Genomic DNA, 23185 nt, shown 5'->3' on the forward strand with positions numbered 1-23185 from the left:
CACGCACAGGCTACCTCCCTCTGGGTTCGCGCCCGCAGGCTACCTCCCTCCAGTCCCCTACGCGCAGGCTACCTGCCTCCGGTCCCGCGCGCAGGCTACCTCCCTCTGGGCCCACGCGCATGCTAACTCTGGGCCCGTGTGCAGGCTACCTCCCTCCAGGCCCGTGCGCAGGCTACTTCCCTCCAGGCCCGCACGCAGGCTACCTCCCTCCAGGCCCGCACGCAGGCTACCTCCCTCCAGGCCCGCACGCAGGCTACCTCTCTCTGGGTTCGCGCGCGCAGGCTACCTCCCTCTGGGTTCGCGCGCGCAGGCTACCTCCCTCTGGGTTCGCGCGCGCGCAGGCTACCCCCTCTGGGTTCGCGCGCGCGCAGGCTACCCCCCTCTGGGTTCGCGCGCGCGCAGGCTACCTCCCTCTGGGTTTGCGCGCGCGCAGGCTACCTCCCTCTGGGTTTGCGCGCGCGCAGGCTACCTCCCTCTGGGTTCGCTCGCGCGCGCGCAGGCTACCTCCCTCTGGGTTCGCTCGCGCGCGCGCAGGCTACCTCCCTCTGGGTTCGCGCGCAGGCTACCTCCCTCTGGGTTCGCGTGCGCGCAGGCTACCTCCCTCTGGGTTTGCGCGCGCGCAGGCTACCCCCCTCTGGGTTCACACGCGCGTAGGCTACCTCCCTCTGGGTTCACGCGCGCGCAGGCTACCTCCCTCTGGGTTCGTGCTCGCAGGCTACCTCCCTCTGGGTTCGCGCGAGCGCAGGCTACCTCCCTCTGGGTTCGCACGCGCAGGCTACCTCCCTCTGGGTTCGCGCGCGCAGGCTACGTCCCTCTGGGTTCACGTGCGCGCAGGCTACCTCCCTCTGGGTTCGCGCGCGCAGGCTACGTCCCTCTGGGTTCACGTGCGCGCAGGCTACCTCCCTCTGGGTTCGCGCGCACGCAGGCTACCTCCCTCTGGGTTCACATGCGCAGGCTACCTCCCTCTGGGTTCGCGCTCACAGGCATTTAAAAGTGGATTATTAAATAATCCACTTACTGGAATTAACCTACAAAAATAACACAGGGAATAGTAAGTTAGTGCTTTAAAAAAGGAAACTCGGGGAGGCAGGGTGGCATAGAGGTTAGCACTGCTGCCTCACGGTGCCGAGGTCCCAGGTTCGATTCCGGCTCTTGGTCACTGTCCGTGTGGAGTTTCTCCCAGTGTCTGCGGGGGTCTCACCCCCACAACCCAAAGGTGCGCAAATTAGATGGATTGGCCAGGCTAAATTGCTACTTTATTTGGAAAAAAAAAGAATTGGGTACTCTAAATTTAAAAAATAAGACAGGAAACTGAACTCAGATGATTTTGCTGAAATGATTTTGAATTAAAAAGCGTGGCTGTCATTTCTCATGTGCTAAAGCAAGAGTCGGGTCTGGTCTGAAGCACATAATTCACCTAGAGTACAGTCATTTAAATTACAACGGGGAAGATGGTGGTGCAACTGTAATGTCACTGCACGGGTGGAATTGTGGAATTTAAATTTAATTAATCACATGAAACTATCATCGAATGTTGTTTCAAAAAAAACCACTATCTAGATCACTGTAATCTCCTTGACGTGATCCCAGACTCACAGGTAGCCACCGATCAGGGATGCACGAGAAATTAGATTTGGAGGAGCACGGGTATCATGGAGGGTTGTGGAACTGGAGGGGATTACAGGGATAGGAAAGAGCAAGGCAAGGATTACTTCGTTCATATGGGGAGGGAAGGTGGCCAGAGTTAGAAAGGTGCTGCTACAGAGGGGAAGGCAGGCAGGGGGTTTGGGTCTTCCGAACCTGATGTATTACTACTGGGCGGCGAATGTGGAGAAGGTGCGGAGCTGGGTCAGAGGGGTTGATTCCCAGTGGGTCAGAATGGAGGAGAGTTTGTGCAGGGGGTCAGGATTGAAAGCACTAGCAACAGCGCTGCTCCCGATAGCCCCGGGGAAATACTCAGGGAATCCGGTAATAATAGCTTTATTGAGAATTTGGAGGCAGTTTCGCCAACACTTCGGGTTGGGGCCAGGGTCAAGGGAAATGCCGATTCGGGGGAACCACAGATTTGAGCCATGGAGGTGGGATGGAAATTTTCGGAAGTGGGAGGAGAAGGGGATTAAGACACTAAAAGATTTGTTTCTTTGGGGTCGGTTTGCAGGGCTGAAGGAGCTGGAAGCGAAGTATGGGCTGGAGCAGGGGTAATGTTTAGATACATGCAGGTTCGAGATTTTGCCAAAAAGGAGGTAGCTTCCCGGTGGAGCCGGCCTCCACATTGCTGGAGGAGGTGCTGACGACAGAGGGACTGGGGGTAGTGTCAGTGGTTTACGGAGCTATTTTGGAAGAGGAGAAGGCACCACTGGAAGGGATCAAAGCAAAGTGGGAGGAAGAGTTGGGAGAGGATATGGAGGAGGGATTCTGGTGTGAGGTGCTCCGGAGAGTGAATGCCTCCACCTCGTACACCTGATACAGCTGAAGTTGGTATACAGAGCACACCTCACAAGGGCGAGGGCGAGCCGATTCTTTGAAGGAGTAGAAGATGTGAGTGAATGTTGCGGGGGGCTCCGCTAATCACGTTCATATGTTTTGGTCCTCTCCAAAGCTGGAGGATTACTGGACGGAGGGTTTTAGGGTAGTTTCTAAAGTGGTTCACGTGAAACTGGACCTGGGCCCCCGAGTGGCCATATTCGGGGTGTCGGACCAGCTGGGGTTGGAAACGGGTGCGGAGGCAGATGTTGTAGCCTTCGCCTTGTTGATCGCCCGAAGGCGGATCCTGATGGGATGGAGAGCAGCCTCTCCACCCTGTGCCCTGGCGTGGCGGGAGGGACCTGCTGGAATTCTTGACTCTTAAGAAGGTTAAGTTTGAACTGAGGGGGAAGGATGGAGGGGTTCTACAATTCATGGGCATTATTCATCATGCACTTTCAAGAATTGGATAACATCGAACATTAGTTTGGGGGGCGGCTGTGTGTGTTAATGGAGACTATGGGCGATTCCAGATTCCTTTTTGTCATTTGTTAGTGTGAACATGTGGGCTAATGTTTGGGGGGAGGCTGGGATCGTTGTTATTGATATGGGGATTGACATATTTGTTTGTTGTTGGTGGGTGTAAATTTGGGAGAAAATGTGAAAAAGGAGAATAAAAAATATTTTTAAAAAAGGAAAGAGCAAGGCCATCAAGGGATCTGAAAACAAAGGCCGAGGTTCTCTGCCCCACCCCCCACACGGCGGCAGAGGGTGAAAACAACGGGAAATCGCGTCGACAGCAGCCAGGCCGGATGTTTCTGCCGCTAATGGCAGGTCGCAATCATCACCGGCGAGGTGGAAACCCCCGCCCAAAGGGTCAGAATTTTAGACTGGAAGTATTCCCAAATCGGGAACCAATGTAGCTCAGGGAGCCGTGGCGGTGGCGGTGATGGGGGAAAGGGACTTGGTGCAAGTTGGACGCAGGTAGCAAGAGTTTTGGATGAGCTTAGATTGGAAGACGGGTGGCGGAAGAGGAAGAGGCTGCAAATGTCTGGAGTGCCGAAGGGTTCGTGAGGAAGTGCAAAGTCTGTCCACCAGAGGCAGACGAGGCTGGGGACTGGGCGAGTATGTCGGGTGGTGGGCTGGTGTCGCTCGGAAAAGGAAACCCCCATATGTCAACATAAATAGACGGAGGGAAATCATTTTGACTGGGTGGCGCTCATTCCTGAACTGAAGTGATCCAGTTCACCTCTTCCACTTGACCGGGGTGGGGGGGAGGGGGGGAGAGGGAAGAGAGAGGTGGCACATCTCCAAGAGCAGACATGCAATACCAGCTAAATGTTTGGACAGTGCGCTTTGTTACATACGGTATGCAAACAAGGGTCCATGTTTTTCAAAGCCCTTAATGTGATCAGTCAGTCGGTTTCCTATATTTTCGGGTTGGAACAAAGCTTATTTCATTCAGTTTAGCTTTCAAAGAGAGGTCTTTATCACAGGGAAGGATTGTGTATTGTCTGTGCAGAGCAACCCCCCTTTGGCAGTTCCCAATAAATCGCACACAGACCTTGGTTCAATTGACTTTCTTCCTTATTTTTTTTTGTTGCAAAGATGTTTGCTTTTGAAACGGGAAAGAAGTCCAACTGACTCGTGGAACACATTCCCAACGAAGTCTGTTTAAATATTAACTTCAATGGAGCAAGTGTACTCCGCAGTGGAACAAAAGAGATCATCTCATTAACCGGGCTCAGCGGGGAGAAAAATAAATTCCATTCACCACATAATCCAGCTCAACATGCGAAGCAATATGGGCCGGCGGAAAGGGTGTAGCTCAGTGTAGGCACACTGGGGCCCAGGGGCCACAGGCGGCCCATCTGGGCTCAGAGTGGGGCCCACGAGACATTTTGTTGACCGTTGCCCACGCGCAAAGTTGACACGTTCCGCTGATTTCCACCCGTGTAGTCTTTTTCCTACCAGCCTGACTGAAGTAATTCGCCTGTAAAATGAGGGCAGGTGAAGTGAGAAGCGTGCTGATTGCTCACAACATTGACTGAGAAAGCCGTGTGCTCCCTCTGTGTCCAAGGTGTAAATATCTCTTTTGTTTTTAACCATTTGAAGTTCATGATAGTTCTATCACTTTATAAATGATTAAACATTTTCTATAACTGAAGAAATATTGGGCATGTTATTAAATCTAGCACAGTGGTTAGCACTGCAGCGTCGCAGCTCCAGGGACCCGGGTTCGCTTCCCGGCTTGGGTCACTGTCTGCGCGGAATCTGCACGTTCTCCCCGTGTCTGCGTGGGTTTCCTCTGGGTGCCCCGGTTTCTTCCCACAGTCCAAAGATGTGTTGGTTAGGTGGATTGGCCATGATAAATTGCCCTTAGTGTCCAAAAAGATTGGGTGCGGTTGCTGGGTTGCGGGGATGGTGTGGAGGTGTGGGCTTAGGTACGGTGCTCTTTCTAGGGACCAGTGCAGACTCGATGGGCCGAATGGCCTCCTTCTGCACTGTAAATTCTATGAACTTTACAAAACAACGTGCATAAATATTGCACCTTTAATAAATAAAATGGCCTAAAGTACTTAATAGCAACGGTATATTAAAGAAAATTGAAACTGAGCCAGATAGTGCAATAGTATGGCAGGTGACCAGAGCTTTATACATTACCGTTAACCCTTCTCTCTGCAAGAGGAAACTTTTAAGGAGCATCGAGGGTGAGGGGAGGGAGCAAAGGTTCAGATAGGGAATTCCAGAGCTGCGAGCTTCGGCAGTCGAGGTACCTTGCAGCGAAGAAGATTGGAAGATGTTCAAAGGCTAGGATTGTGGAACTGGCGAGATGTCAGAAAGTTCATCCTTTCTGTGATGGGCTGGAGGGATGGAGAAGTTCTAGGGGCAGCTCACTGAGTTCCCAAACAGGCATTGTAACTTGAAACCAATCGCCATTGCCCTTTGGTGGAATCCTCCACTTTTAAGAAGGGGGAAGGGAAGTCAACCTTTACGGAATCATTACCAACCATTACGACAACACCCACTGTTATTTACAATGACCTAATTATGTCACAGGAAGCCAATCAGAACTCTAAACATTCGTCAGCTGGTATAAAATTGCGCTACAGGCCAAAATATACAATTGGCCAATCATATAAATGCTGTGGCTACAAGAACAGGCCACAAACTACGAATTCAGGGGAGAGTAACTCACCTCCTGACTCCCCCAGAGCCTGTCCACTACCTACAAAGCCAGGAGTATGATGGAATACTCGCCACCTGCCTGGATGAGTGCAGCTCCAACACTCAAGCAGCTCGACACCATCCAGGACAAAGCGGTCTGTGAGATTGCTCTCTCCCCTCCCTCTCATCCTCCCCACCCCCATTCCACCACTGCACCATGAACACACAGTAGCAGCCATATGCACCATCTTCAAGATGCACTGCAGGAACTCACCAAGGCTCCTTTACTGGCACCTTCCAAACCAGCGATCTCTACCACCTGGACGGGCAAGGGCAGCAGATACATGGGATCCCCTCCAAGCCACTCACCATCCTGGCTTGGAAATATTCTGCCGTTCCTTTACTGTCGCTGGGTCATAACCCTGGAATGCCCTCCCTAACAGCACTATGGGTGTACCTACACTAGATTGGTTGCAGAAGGCAGTTCACCACCACCTTTTCAAGGGGAGTTAGAGATGGGAAATAAAAATGCTGGCCCAGCTAGGTCCCATGAAAGAATAATAATAATAAAACTCATGGCTGGCCTCACTCTCACTGATCCAGTTTGGAAAGTTTGCTCGATGACATTATTACTGAAAACAATGGGGCCCAGTCACAAATGCTTTTATCTCGCTTCGGATGATGTGATTTGTTTGAAAGGAACTATTTTAATAATAATGCAGCCACAGAGCCAGGATTATTTAAGGGCTGGTTTTGCTCAGTGGGCTAGGCAGCTGGTTTGTGATGCAGAACAAGGCTAGCAGCGGGGGTTCAATTCCCGTACCGGCTTACTCGAACAGGCGCCGGAATGTGGCGGCTAGGGGCTTTTCACAGTAACTTCAAACTTGTGACAGTAAAAGGTTATTATTATTCTTATTATTTTTTCACGTTTCTTTTTGTCGATTACCATGATGCAAACTAGGCACAATCAGCTCTGCATCAAAGCGGCACAATCAATATTCTTCCTTCTTGTGGTGATATACATCACTGTAAGTACACAAAGGGTGAATGTACATACACTACACCTAGCTAGACACTAGAGGGAGCACCAGAGACATGATACACAGACATTCAACCAATACGCCAGTCAGATAGGACACGACCAATGGGCAGTCACGACACACACAAGCGGTGACACTGCCACAGGAGGGCAATGCACCAACCCATATAAAAGGACACAGCACACATGATCTTCCTCTTTCCAGTGGAGACACTCCGTGGGTACAGACACGAGGTTGATTGAACATCACTCCCACCACGTGGATTGTAGCAGACTGGTTAGTCAGTCTGAGTAGCTATAACAGGATTAACAGTAGCATCGAATCCAAGTAGGAGAATTGTTAATAGTTTAATAAACGTGTTAAAGCTATCTCCAAGTCTGAACCTTCCTTTGTCAGAGTGCACATCAAGGAAGCAGTTTATGCTACGTCAAGAGAATAACAAAACACTTCTGACGCTGAAAACCATCCAAATATAGTCAAAAAACAGAATGCGAATGTAAGAAAGCACGGCCAAGGTTACCGAGAAACATTGCCCATCGGCTCTCATTACCGAAGGCTGCGGCCTTGCTTGGTGTGCGGGGACTGTGATGCACTGTGCGATTGCACCAGAGAGGGTGCAGAGGAGACGCACCAGGACGTTGCCTGGGCCACAGCATTTCAGCGAAATCAAATGAAATGAAAATCGCTTATTGTCACAAGTAGACTTCAATGAAGTTACTGTAGAAAGCCCCTAGTCGCCACATTCCGGTGCCTGTTCGGGGAGGCTGGTACGGGAATTGAACCCACGCTGATGTGCCTTGGTCTGCTTTAAAAGCCAGCTATTTAGCCCTGTGCTAAACCAGCTATGAAGAGAGGCTGGGGTTGTTTCCCTTGGAACAGAGAAGTCGGAGGGGGGACCTGATCGAGGGGGGACCAGGGAGGCAGATAGGGTAGAGAGGAAGGACACTTAGTAGTGGGGTCTCTAACCAGGGGCACAGATTTTAAGGTACAGGGGCAGGAAATGTACGGGAAATGGATCGTGTCCCTGACACATCGTCAGGCCCTGTTTAAAAAAACCCACAAGCTCTTTCTAACTGAGCAAACAGGTTCGACACGATTGTAGAATAGGACATCTGCCCTCTATGTGTACGCGCCGGGCTCCTGGGTTTCCTACACAAACTGAAGCCGCGAGGCCCGACAGCCTCAGTGATTCTGCTTCTTAGAAATGAGTTCCCTTCATTTCTAGGTAACAGCTCAAGACTCATTTATAACCCAGGGTTGCCACAGACATCCCAGCTAAAGAGTCAGATTGTCGAGAGGCAAAACCGGGTTCTCTGCACTGCTGGAAAGGTGTCGGGCCTCTGAAGGACTAACTAAAGTCAGATGGCCAGCACTCACAAGGACAGATGGTACAATGTCGGCCAGACGACGGGAGTGGTTCATTTATGACTCAATTTACCCTGCAACTAGTCATTTTAAATCAAAATCTTCCCATTAGAATGTGAAGCCCGTCCATAAATCACCTCAATTAGTGGCGTTCGCTTTCACAAGCCTGATGAAACAAAGCCAACGCGTGCGCAATTTAAACAAGTCTTTTGCATTTCATTTAGCAAAGGCATTTCCTGATTTGAACGAAGGACTCCAGGCGGACCAATAATGTTTCAAATCACATCGCCATTCTGACCGCCAATGAATCAACAGTCTTGCATTAGCTCCCAGACTCCACAGAGGCTGGAAAGAACAAATAAGTAAAAGACTTGCATTTATACAGCACCTTTCACACTCAGGCCATTCTCAAAGCGCTGTGCAGCCTCTGAAGGACTAGTGTCGTCGCTATTGCAACGTGGGAAACATGGCAGCTAATTTGTACAGAGCAAGATCCCGCAAACAGCAGATTGACAAATGGCCAGGTAACTTGCTTCTGCTGATTCATAGATAAATGTTTAAATAGTGCCATTAAATCGGTTTCTAAATTGCCCCCATGGCATCCAAAAGGGATGGGTGGGGTTACTAGGATCGGGTGGAGGTGTGGGTTTGGATAGGGTGCTCTTTCCAAGGGCTGATGCAGACGCGATGGGCCGAATGGCCTCCTTCTGCGCTGTCAATTCTATGACTAATACAATGGAGTGCCAGCTTTGGTTTTTGAGTTTGAGTTCCTGGAGTCTTGAACTCTCAGCATGTTGAACTCTCAACCTGCTGATCCGCAGATGAGTGTCCGACCACTGAGCCACAACTGGGTAAAACAGCATTTTTCAGTTCCTCTTAGTCTCGAGAAGACCTTTAGGCCCTGTGTCACTGGTCTACATGCTGAACTTGAGCACCAAATGTTTTTCAAGTTACTGAAGTGACACTAAAAAATAGGCAGCCAGAACATAACATTTCAAAAGAGTTCCCCGGTTCTAGAAAGGTAATGACAAATGAATCATGGAATTCACAGTGCAGAAGGAGGCTATTCAGACCATCAAGTCTGCACCAGCCCATGGAAAGAGCACCCTACCCAGGCCCACACCTCCACCTGATCCCCATAACCCAGCAACTCAACTTTAGCATGGCCAATCCACCAAACCTGCACAACTTTGGACTGTGGGAGGAAACCGGAGCACCCGGAAGAAACCCACGCAGACCAGACTCTGGGAGAACGTGCAGACTCCGCACAGACAGTCGAGGCTGGATTGGAACCCGGGATCCTGGAGCTGTGAGGCAGCAGTGGCAGCCACTGTAATGGATAAAAATCCTTTCATGATCATTTCTACCCGTGTAGCTCAGTGGCACCACTTTGTCTGAGTCAGAACATTGTGGGTAAAAGGCCAATTGCATGATCTGGCATGAGATTGTAGGGGTGAGGGAGTGCTGCACTGTTGGAGATGCCATCCTTCAGGAGAAACATTTTCCTCAAGTCAGACCTGCCAATGAGGTGCATGTTAAAAATCCACTTGCAGTTTTCAATTTCAGCAGCGAGTTCTCTCAATGTCCTAGTCAACACTCTAACTTCAACCCCACACACCCCAAAACAACCACATATTCCCCAAAACAACCACACACCATCCCAAAACAACCACATACCCCCCAAAACAACCACATGCCCCCCAAAACAACCACATGCCCCCCAAAACAACCACATGCCATCCCAAAACAACCACATACCCCCCAAAACAACCACAAACCCCCCAAAACAACCACACACCATCCCAAAACAACCACACCCCCCAAAACAACCACACACACCCCAAAACCACACACCCCCCAAAACAACCACACACACCCCAAAACAACCACACACACCCCAAAACAACCACATACTCCCCAAAACAACACAGCACACCCCAAAACAACCACATACTCCCAATACAACCACAATCCCATAACAACCACTACTCCCCAATAACAACACACCCCATACTACCACACAACCCAATACAACCACACACTCCCAAAACAACCACACACACCCATACAACCCACAACACATCAATCACACACCCAAAACAACCACACACCATCCCAACACACATCCACAACACCATCCCAAAACAACCACACACTCCCAAAACAACCACACACACCCCAAAACAACCACATCACCATCCCAAAACAACCACACTCACCCAAAACAACACATCCCAAACAACTCTACCAGCCCAAAACAACACATCCAATCAATACACCACCCCAAAACAACCACACATCATCCCAAAACAACCACACACCATCCCAAAACAACCACACCACCCTACCACAACAACCCCAAAACAACACACCCCAAAACAACCACATACTCCCCAAAACAACCACATCACACCCCAAAACATCCACATACTCCCAAAACAACCACATACTCCCCAAAACAAACCACACACACCCCAAACAACCACACACTCCCCAAACAACCACACACTCCCAAAACAACCACACACCCCAAAACAACCACACACACATCCCAAAACAACCACATACTCCCCAAAAACAACCACACACCCCAAAACCACACCCCCCCAAAACAACCACATACTCCCCAAAACAACCACACACACCCCAAAACAACCACAAACTCCCCAAAACAACCCCACACACCCAAAAAAACAACCACAACACCATCCCAAAACAACCACACACACCCCAAAACAACCACACCCATCCCAAAACAACCACATACCCCCCAAACAACCACACATCCAAACCACACCACCCCAAAACAACCACACACACCCCAAAAACAACCACACACACCCCAAAACAACCACACACACCCCAAAAACAACCACCACAACACACCACCAAAAACAACCACACACACCCCCAAAACAACCACACCATCCCCAAAACAACCACACCATCCCAAAACAACCACATACCCCCAAAACAACCACACCATCCCAAAACAACCACACACCCCCCCAAACAACCCCACACCATCCCAAAACAACCACAACCACCCCAACAACCACCACACCCATCACCACACACACCCACATACCAGCCCAAAACAACAACACACACAAGCCCCCAAAACAACCACACACCCCATACCAACCAACACACCCACCCAAAACAAACACATCCCCCCAAACAAACACGACACCACCACACCAGCACCCCACAACACCGACACACCACCCAAAACAGACCACATGCTCCCAAAACAACACACTCCCTCCCAAAAACAACACAACACCATCCCAAAACAATCCACACACACCAAAACAACCACACAGCCCAAATCAAACACACACCATCCCAAAACAACCACACACTACCCCAAAACAACCACATCACCCAAAACAACTCACTCCCAATACAACACTCACATCCAAAACAACCACACACACCCAAAACAACCACACACCACCCAACAGGACCCCAAACACCACACACACCCCAAAACAACCACACACACCCCAAAACAACCACATCACACACCCCAAAACAACCACACACACCCCAAAAACTAACACAATCACCACCCAAAACAACACACATGCACCCCCAAAACAACTCACACCTCCCCTATACAACCACACACAATCCCAAAACAACCACAGGTCACCCCAAAACAACCACACACCATCCCAAAACATGCCAACACACACTCACCCCATAAACATACCACATCACAGATCAACTCTCTCTCCAAAACAACCACACACCACCCAAAACACCACACCACACTCACACCCCAAAACAACCACACACACCCCAAAACAACCACACACACACCCCAAAACAACCACACACACACCCCAAAACAACCACACACACACCCCAAAACAACCACACACACACCCCAAAACAACCACATACCCCCCAAAACAACCACACACCATCCCAAAACAACCACATACCCCCCAAAACAACCACACACACCCCAAAACAAACACACACACCCCAAAACAAACACACACACCCCAAAACAACCACACACCATCCCAAAACAACCACATACCATCCCAAAACAACCACATACCCCCCAAAACAACCACACACACCCCAAAACAAACACACACACCCCAAAACAAACACACACACCCCAAAACAACCACATACCCCCCAAAACAAACACACACACCCCAAAACAAACACACGCCCCCCAAAACAACCACACACCATCACAAAACAACCACACACCATCCCAAAACAACCACACACCATCCCAAAACAACCACACACACCATCCCAAAACAACCACACACCATCCCAAAACAACCACCCCCCCCCAAAACAACCACACACACCCCAAAACAACCACACACCATCCCAAAACAACCACACACCATCCCAAAACAACCACACCCCAAAACAACCCCACACCATCCCAAAACAACCACATACCATCCCAAAACAACCACACACACCCCAAAACAACCACACACACCCCAAAACCACATACTCCCCAAAACCACATACTCCCCAAAACAACCACACACACACCAAAACAACCACACACCATCCCAAAACAACCACACACACCCCAAAACAACCACACACCATCCCAAAACAACCACACACCATCCCAAAACAACCACACACACCATCCCAAAACAACCACACACACCATCCCAAAACAACCACCCCCCCCCCAAAACAACCACACACACCCCAAAACAACCACACACCATCCCAAAACAACCACACACCATCCCAAAACAACCCCACACCATCCCAAAACAACCACATACCATCCCAAAACAACCACACACACCCCAAAACAACCACACACACCCCAAAACAACCACACACACCCCAAAACAACCACACACACCCCAAAACCACATACTCCCCAAAACCACATACTCCCCAAAACAACCACACACACACCAAAACAACCACACACCATCCCAAAACAACCACACACACCCCAAAACAACCACACACACACCAAAACAACCACATACCCCCCAAAACAACCACACACACACCAAAACAACCACACACACACCAAAACAACCACACACACCCCAAAACAACCACACACACACCAAAACAACCACACACCCCCCAAAACAACCACACACACCCCAAAACAACCCCACACACACCAAAACAACCACACACACCCCAAAACAACCACACACACACCCCAAAACAACCACACACCATCCCAAAACAACCACACCCCCCCAAAACAACCACATACCCCCCAAAACAACCACACACCATCCCAAAACAACCACACACCATCCCAAAACAACCCCACACCATCCCAAAACAACCACACACCATCCCAAAACAGCCACACACACCCCAAAACAAGCACACACACCCCAAAACAACCACACACCATCCCAAAACAACCACACACACCCCAAAACAACCACACACACACCAAAACAACCACACACACACCAAAACCACACACCCCCAAAACAACCACACACCATCCCAAAACAACCACACACCCCCAAAACAACCACATACCCCCCAAAACAACCACACACCATCCCAAAACAACCACACACACCCCAAAACAACCACACACCCCAAAACAACCTCACCCCAAAACAACCCACACACCATCCCAAAACAACCACACACCATTCCAAAACAACCACACACACCAAAACAACCACACACCATCCCAAAACAACCACACACCATCCCAAAACAACCACACACCATTCCAAAACAACCACACACACCAAAACAACCACACACCATCCCAAAACAACCACACACCATCCCAAAACAACCACACATCATCCCAAAACAACCACACACCATCCCAAAAACGGATTGATTGTGTCTTCATCCACATTGCTTGTTGCCATTTTGTTTCCACTTGACAGAATAAACTTAGGAACATTTAAGAGGTGGGATAAGACACTACATGAATGGAAGTCATTCGTTTGTCTCATTAAATGCAAAATTGATCTCTTTCTATAAAGAAACGAGTGTTTCAGTGAGGTGACCTCACCCTTATACAGGGTGTTTTACAAGGAGGATGGGGGAAATTAATATAATGGACTCGTGGCAAAAGGCCATGAGTGGATGGATTGAAATGTTTCCAACTCTGATTGAATGCACACATCCAGCTGTATTATGCTGGAATTTAAGTGCTTAATGTTACGACCAGATTCTATTGCTGGAAGGTTCCTGTGACAGACGGGAAGATTGCCCTGTCGGAATCAATGGCAGATCAATTTGGCTGAATTCTGTGTTGCAGAATTTGTGCTAAATCAGGCTAAAGAACAAGTTCACTGAAGGCAGCCAGCAAAAGGACAGAGTTACAGAGACAGCTGGGAGTGTGAGATATAACCTGGCGTCGGCACACTCCAATTATCCCACAAATCTGCTCGACCCAGACAGAATTCCAAGTACGTTTCCATTTTCCGCATTTCTATAGTGCCTTTCACAACCGTCAGGACATCTGATTTGTTTTGCGGCCAATCAAGTACTTCTGACGTGCAAATACCAGGTTCTGGCAGATTCGAAGGGTAACAATGGAGTTCCCCCTGATGACCTGGCCAATATTTATCCTCAGTCAACATCACAGAGTCAGATTGCCAGGCCATTGGCAATCATTGTTTGTGGGAGCTTGCCGTGCACAAATTGGCTGACGTGTTCCCAACACTACAACAGAGAACACACTTCAAAAGGCACGTCATCGGCTGTCGAGCGCTTGCGGACGTCCCGTCATTGCCCGAAAGGGCCCCAGAAAATGCAAGCCTTTCTTAGACATTAATCTCCGCCTGCTTTCAGGACTCGTCAGTGCTCACCCAAAGCTGGTAGGCCCCAAAGTGGCTCACGGGCCTTAATAACATTGTTTGAGCAAGCTGCCTGTGCCAATGCTCAGGGTGAGGGTGGGAGGGAATGTTCACAACATCGTCAGGGGCCGATCTTGCCTCCACGGAAGATTCCTTTTGAAATCTAAGCTCAAAAGGAACCTCACCTTTCAGTGACTGAATAATCCAGAGAGCATTCTTTCAGCTCATTCTAAACAGATTTGACACAGATCGGCTTCTTCAACAGGCGTCAGACCACCTAACTAACACATTCAAGAAGCCTATTGACCACTTTAGGCTGCTCAGATCGCCTAAAGAGAACGGGCTTGACTATTATAATGGTGGCATTAACACAGGTGCAGATTAGGAGAGGGTGGTGTCTGTCCCACTGCTATGTTGGACAGCATCGCACCAGTCTTATCTCCAAAATATGGGCACAACGCATGTCAAATTCTACCCCATAACAATCACATGCAGTAATAATTTTGAAGTACAACGAGTTATACAAAATGCATTTAAATGGGAATTATTTGTTGTTGAACCCTTAGAGCACACTGCAGAGCTGAAATGTAAATTGCCCCCGAGAAGACATTATTGTTAAGATGATAAAACTGGCATTATCCACCTTGCAAAGGGGTTGAACTTGCATCATTATGAAGCTCGTGCTGCTCAGAAACATTTTGTGGAAGCAATTGGGCAACATAAAAACGTCCTTCGCTTCCGATGAGTTGTTCAGTGTCTTTGTTTCAACTCACAGCTTAATTAAAGAGAGATGCATGGACACACACACAAACATATGCGGGTATGCACACATACACATACGTATGTACGCACACACACAAGACACATACATATGTATGCACACACATGTATGCACACACACACACACACACACATGTACATACAGCCAGCTGCACGCATGCATACACAAGGTGCACACATGCATGCACACACACACCCATGTGCGCACACGTGTATGCATGTACACACACAGCCACTTCCAACATTGTCCTAATTTAAGCTTCGAGTTATGTTTGAACACCTGCACAAACCTACCTGAGACTAGCCCCCCCCCCCCCCCCCCCCCCCCATTTGAAAGAATGTATGTCGAGGGGCCCATAAATTGTTTCTAAGACATGGACTCAGGCCAACAGTCACATATTCGACAGCAAGATATACCATCGTTATATTTTATGTGCTTGAATGGAATCTTGATTTTGACACATTGAGAGTTGAGGGCAATAAATTAATTGCAGAAGCTTTTGTATACAGAGTTACGGATACCCAAGAGTGGTTACATGGCCCAAGTAAAATCAAGTGATTTTAAAAGAAAACTTGGGTGTTGAGATAGAAGAAAATGCTTGAAATGCATCCACCACAGTGGAGGAAACCGGGCGCAGAGACATCAGAGTGGGATGGAGAATTAAAACGGCAAGCGGCTGGAAGCTCACAGTCATACTTGCAAACTGACCAGGCGTGTTCAGCAAAGCCATCCCCCGATCTGCGTTCGATCTCCCCACTGCCACCACAAACGACTTTCCTCTAGATGGTGACTGACCCCGGCGTTCCCTTGTATTTCTTGCAATGCATAATCCAGGGAGTTGGGCAATACTCAATTTCAGCACTCACGATGCAGCCTCTTTGGCACTGGGGAGATCGAACGCAGATCGGGGGATGGCTTTGCTGAACACGCCTGGTCAGTTTGCAAGTATGACCGTGAGCTTCCAGCCGCTTGCCGGTTTAATTCTCCATCCCACTCTGATGTCTCTGCGCCCGGTTTCCTCCACTGTCGCTGTGAATCCCGAGGAGCAGGACCTCTGCTTTCAATTGGACATTTACTTCACAATCTTCCAGTTTCGACAGAGAGCTCCACAATGTCACATCATAACCATTGCTCCCAGCGTTGTAGACAGAAAGTGCCAGAAATGGTTCTGCTGTTGCCATTCACGCCTCCCCTCCGACCCATCTTTCCATTATTTATCCCATTATTTACCCCATTACATTTTCCTTACCCCGTCAACGCACAGGTCACTTAATCTCTCCTGCCCTCCACCCAATCACAGACCTTCCCTCTTTCCCTGCCTCCGTCCTGCCTTAACGTTGTTACATTTCAAATATTTGCTTATCTGGATGAAGCGTCACCAACGAGAAAGGTTAATTCTACTCCCTTACCCCTCAAATGTCGCCTAACTCGCTGAATGCTTTGAGCGTTTCATCACTATGTATCTTCGGTTTGACGAAAGCTTTGAATTGACGGCCTAGTACCTAAAAAATATATAGAGTTTGCTGGGTGGCCTCCTAAGACACTGAAATCATAGAACCAAGCCCAAATGTGGTTTTTGGGTGAAGTGGGGTTAGAGGTCAAAGGGCTGGCTGTGTTCAGGTCATGGAGCCAATTGAGTGGCTTGGAGCTTTAACGCTTTCTTCGGCGTGGAGGCTGAGCAGCTTGGCATTGCTAAACTGAGAGGCTATGGGAGGATGGTGACATGTTTACATAGCTGACTTCCATTGTGACTAAGGAATGAGAGGGGATCTAATTAAAATGTATAAAATCCTGTCAGGGGCTTGACAGACTGGAAGCAACGATGTTGTTTCCTTTGGCTGGAGGTCCGAGGCACGGCGGCACAGTGGTTAGCACTGCTGCCATCATTCCGGCCTTGGGTGACGGTCTGTGGGGAGTCTGCACGTTCTCCCCGTGTCTGCGCGGGTTTCGTCCGGGTGCTCCGGTTTCCTCCCACAGTCTAAAGATGTGCGGGTTAGGTGGATTTGGCCATGATTAAATTGACCCTTGGTGTCCAAAGGTTACGTGAAGTTACGGGAGTGTGGGCCTAGGTAGGTGCTCCTCCAGAGGGTCGGTGCAGACTCGATGGGCCGAATGGCCTCCTTCTCCACTCTAGGGTTTCTATGATTCTATTCTGTGATCCTATAATCATGGAAATCGGAATTGATAATGCTGACAAAAACTATTGACACAGAAATAACGTTTCACAGATGGGACAAGTTTTTAATATGTTACACACTGACCCTATTTAATAAAAGTTACACAGTGCTAGTTTTAACTGGCATTTGTTCCCAGTTTCCAGTCTCCATTGCCTAGGCCGTTGACGATGGCACTCCCTTTCATTGATACCAATAAATTGTATTTTTAAGCAACAGTGTGCATATTTAGTGCCAGAACATTCCATGCTGCATAAATTACGAGCTGAACTCCTCTGGAGTTGCTCGGGATAGGCTTGATGACAAATTGTCTTGTAATATCACAAGGAGTATCTCATGTAAATGTACTGTATATTGTTCAGCTGCTAAATTGCTATTGTGTGAACATGGCCTCCCCTTTGAAGCCACTAAAGTTTAACTGCTGTAAACATTCGCAGCCCAATTACAGAGGGAAGCACATTGCCAGGTGCTTGTAAATTTCTGGCAAGTTAATCGGCAAATAATTCGCCCATAATTGACCGTAAATTGCATGAAATTAATGTTATTCTTTTTGTAGTTTTTTTTTTTTTTAAAACTGCTTTCGCACTTTAGGATGAGGCGTTCTGCCAATGTTACCTATTCCAGGGCATTGCTTACAGCAAATGTTCTTTTCTTTCATGGGGCGTGTGCTGTCGCTGGTAACGCCAGCATTTGACTGTGGGAGGAAACCGGAGCACCGGGAGGAAACCCACGCAGACACGGGGAGAACGTGCAGACTCCGCACAGGCAGTAACGCAAGCCGGGAATCGAACCTGGGACCCTGGATCTGTGAAGCAACTGTGCTAACCATTTAAGTTACCATGCTGACCAGTGTCTGTCAGGAGTGTCCCATTAACAGGGCTTTGAGCCAAACTTTAACTGTGATCGACTGGTCTAACCCACAAAGGAACTGGTGTCCTTTGTTGTCTGTCCCAGTGCCAAATTCACAAGGGTGACCAAATGACCTTATTAGTGCCGTCCAGCCAGATCTCACTGCAGAGGGGATGGTTAAATCGGTCTTAAATGTCACTCACCGGATTAAGCAGCACTGTAAGAAATAGCTCTCCACCCCGAATACTTTTGTCCAACTCCTTGGATCCTCCTGGATACTCGTTATAAAAGATGGTATGCGTGAACAGCCCACAGGTTTGGCGAGGCAAAACCTGGATGATGTGTAGAGAGAGAGAAAGAAAAGGTTCACCAAGCTTCTATCAACATCATCAGTTTAGATTTTGTTTCTGTACACAGCAGCTTGTTATGACACATTGTCCACTGGATGAGATTACACTAAACATGCAACACCTTTTCCAGTGACTGGAGACAGTTTCTCGTCGGAAGCGATGTGGAATTCCAGAGTGTTGGGATACAAGTCCTGTGATACTTAGCTGATTCCAGCTTCACTTCCCACGAGCACTGTGCAGGATCACAAACCCACCCCTGTACTTACATAAAAGTGCAGCACGGTAGCATAGTGGGTCGCCCAATGGCTTCACACCTCCAGGGTCCCAGGTTTGATTCCCGGCTTGGTTCACTGCCTGTGCGGAGTCTGCACGTCCTCCCCGTGTCTGCATGGGTTTCCTCCGGGTGCTCCGGTTTCCTCCCACAGTCCAAAGATGTGCAGGTTAGGTGGATTGGCCATGCTAAATTGCCCTTAGTGTCCAAAATTGCCCTTAGTGTTGGGTGGGGTTACTGGGTTATGGGGATCGGGTGGAGGTGTGGGCTTGGGTAGGGTGCTCTTTCCAAGAGCCGGTGCAGACCCGATGGGCCGAATGGCCTCCTTCTGCACTGTAAATTCTATGAAAAGCTAAACGGAGGCAATTTTGAAATCTCAATTTTGAAAGGCTCCTGAATCTCAAGACGGCATTATTCAAACCCTGAATGGAAGGTTGAGATTAAAAGCCCTTGGCAGGCATTGCAGTTGTCGCCCTGTATGCTGTAGATTCTACAGAAAGCGGTGCCCATTCTGCAAGTTATTATTTACTCGATACCAATAATCATAGAAGTGCGGAATGACGCAGCACAGCAGAGGACCATTCAGCCCAGTGTTCCTCCACCGGCTCTTTGGTTGAGGGATCCAATTAAACCCCACTCCCCATAGCCCTGCAAATCTTTTGCCGTCACGTATCTATCCATTTTGAAAGATACAACCAAATCTGCTTCTACCACCCTTTCAGGCAGTACAATCCAGATGACAACACCTTCCTTGTGTCACCACCAAACCATCTTGAACAGGACTATCTATGAAGTTACTGCACATGTCTACAGACTACATGACCCAATCACCGAAGGTGCTATTGTGCTCAGTGCGCTGGGGAATAGTAATCACTGGTGCCAATTAAGATGCTTAGTTACCAGCATTACCGAGTAGCAATGAAGGTTGCTCTGGAGCAGGCTGCACTGTTTCTTTAACAAGCTGTACTGCTGGACCGACAGCAAGTAAGCAGAGGGGCTGTGGTCACTCGCACGCCACTGGCAGTTCTATTGGAAATGCACTTTCCCCCGGATTGTGGGGAAGCAGGAGGAAGGGGAGACGCCGAAGAAGTGGGAGAAATGAGATTGAGGGGAGATCACAGGTGCGGAAGAGGAGTGATGAATGGTTTCAGTTGTGCTGCGTAAAGAGGTGCCTTTCAAAATTGAGATTTCAAAATTGTTTACAGGGCTGTATTGTCCCTGATCAGCCTAGTTTGAATTTTAATTGTTACGCCACCTTACCCCGCCAGAGGAAATAATCTCTCGATAACTCTCCAATCGACTTCAACATTTCACTTTAATCAATCCTCAATCTTCGACACTCGAGTCTAGTCCATTCAGGGCGAGTGACAGTCGGGACAAAGAGTGAGGAGAGGGAAGGAGTTCGAGCATTAAATCAAAATGCTGCATCACTCCGAACTGCCCTCACACCTCCGAACAGGCTAGTCAACGCCAAATGGAAGAGGCACAGGAACATGAGGAGACCATTCGGCCCCTCAAGCCTGTTCCGCCATTTATTTAGATCATTGCTGATCTCCTACCGGGGGAAATAGCCTCTCTTTTTAAAAAAACTTTAGAGTACCCAATTACTTTTTCTCCAAGTAAGGGGCAATTTTGTGCAGCCAATCCACCTACCCTGCACATCTTTGGGTTTTGGGGGTGAAACCCACGCAGACACGGGGAGAATGTGCAAACTCCACACGGACAGTGACCCAGAGCCGGGATTGAACCTGGGACCTCAGCGCTGCAGTCCCAGTGCTAACCACTGCACCACATGCCACCCTAAGGAAATACCTCGCTTAACCATTCTATCAACTCCTCACATCATTGGTTGGGAATCTCTGGCCCCCCAGGTTCTCGTGGTCCCGCCGAAGTCAACGGCGATTTGAATGGCTCACCGCATCTGGTGTGTGTGTGTATGTGTGTGCGCGCACACACACGTGTAGGGAGGGGCTGAAAATCAAGGACATTTTCAGCACCTCAATATCACCACTATCATCTAAACTCAAGGGAACTCAAGTCTAATCTATGCAACCTGTCCTAATTGAACCCTATTTGGCTATCATTCCGCTGAATCGGTGCTGCACCCTCTCCAGTGTATCAAGATGTTGGCAGCTCGCTGGGGGCGGAGAATGACAGGAAAATCTACATGTTTTTGGAGCCAGTTGCCCTCTGCTCCTCATCCAGGAGCTTAATCCTCACTCGCGGCCTGCATACCGTGCCCATGGTGGGCCATGGGAATGTCGGAGACTAGTCCTGTCCCCACCCAACATGCAAGCATGTGACCTGTGCATCAGACATTACTGAATCACAACCCTGGGGCTGATTTTCCTTCATTGCCTGCACAGCAGGAAACAGGAGGGGACTCAGTGGTGCTCCAAACGCGGAGCCTCGCAATCCAGCACAAAACCAGTATATCAGCCGTATATCATCCTGGGTCCTCAGCTGTGTCTCTGTGGGTAGTGCTCTTGCCTCTCAGTCAGAAACCCATGGCTTCATGGTCTGACTCCTGGGATTCAATCTGACACTTCAGCCTGAGTTTGAATGCAGTGGCGAGAGAGTGCTGCACTGTTAGAGGTTCTGCTTTGTGGCCGGGCCATTACACTGAGGCCCAGTCTGCCCTCTCGGTGGACATGGTCAATATTTACCTCCAAACTAAGAGAAATAAATCAGGTTATTTGGTCATTATCACATTGCTGTTTGTGGCAACTTTTGTGTAAAAATTCACCGTCACATTTCTTAAAACAGTGACTACACTTCAAAAGCACTTCATTGGGTTATCTCGAGGCTGGTTATATAAATGCAGGCCTTTTTTAAAAACCTCGTACAGTATCGACAACATTGAGCAATTCCAACATGAACCACTGGAGGAAACTATAACACAGAAAATTCTCCCCTAACTACAGAGAGGGGGAGAGAGAGAGAGATTTACAAAGCAGCCTTGCCCGTGGACTGCTGATCTAGGCTAGCACCGCACAAATGACTCAGACACAACAACCGGAGCACGCCAATAATCAGAGAAAGGTCTCACCGCGCCACGAGATTAGGCACTCACCATGATGCCGTTGTGAATGAATCCGCGGCGATACCGAGCTGGTTTTAAATGGGGATATTCCTCAGTGCTGGTGACCCGAATCCCCCAGATGGATTTCCAGGCTTCGTACAGCTGCCTGTGAACCGGGTACACCCCCGAATGATGAGGGGCCACTGCGTAACCCATGTCGGTTGGGATTCCGTGGTCCTGGAAATGTTCGGAACTTTGGTTAGACAAAAAGGTCATCCTTAAATAAAAAACAATTAATGCGCGCGTAGCCCTTTGACCATAATTCAATGGAAACCTGCCCGATTTCAATGCCACATGAATCAGGTGGTTTCTAGAACAGTGAATGTCGAGATTAAATAGAGCTGGCTAAAATGATGAGGCGTTTTGACAGAGTAGATAGGGCAAAACTGTTTCCACTGGCGAGGTTTGGCGACCACAGGACACCAGGTATAAGCTTATTGATAAAAGAACCAGAGGGGAGTTGAGTTTTTTTTTAAAAAATAGAGCGAGTTATGATCTGGAACATTCTACCTGATAGGGCAGTGGAAGTAGATTCAATGGGAACTTTCAAAAGAGAATTGGATAAGTGTTTAAAAGAAAAACCTGGGGTCTATGGGGAAGAAGGACAGTGCGGAAGCCAAGGGATAGCTGTTTCAGAAAACTAGAACAGGCAGGATGGGCTGAAAGGGCTCCCTCCGTGCTGTATGTTACTGTGAACTAGATTACCACCAGGGTAATGGAGTGAAAACCCGTCTCTGTGAGGTCTCCAACTTCACAGAATCACAGGAGTATTTTGGCACAGGAGGCCTTTCTCTCCATCGTATCTGTACTGGCTCTCCATATGAGCATCA

At 48.8% G+C, this 23185-nt stretch overlaps 1 protein-coding gene across 1 annotated transcript in view; it reads right to left on the bottom strand.

Moving 5' to 3' along the window:
• Positions 1-23185, bottom strand: part of ndst2a (N-deacetylase/N-sulfotransferase (heparan glucosaminyl) 2a) — a 630597-nt gene that overhangs the window by 16481 nt on the left and 590931 nt on the right. Inside the window, exons 9-10 of the mRNA XM_072491345.1 lie at positions 22347-22532; positions 18856-18984 (exon numbers count right to left, since the gene is read on the bottom strand). Of these exons, the coding sequence (XP_072347446.1) occupies positions 18856-18984; positions 22347-22532 (315 nt within the window). The remainder of the gene's footprint in view (positions 1-18855; positions 18985-22346; positions 22533-23185) is intronic.

Source organism: Scyliorhinus torazame, chromosome 28 (assembly GCF_047496885.1).
Source record: "Scyliorhinus torazame isolate Kashiwa2021f chromosome 28, sScyTor2.1, whole genome shotgun sequence".
Taxonomy (NCBI): Eukaryota; Metazoa; Chordata; class Chondrichthyes; order Carcharhiniformes; family Scyliorhinidae; genus Scyliorhinus; species Scyliorhinus torazame.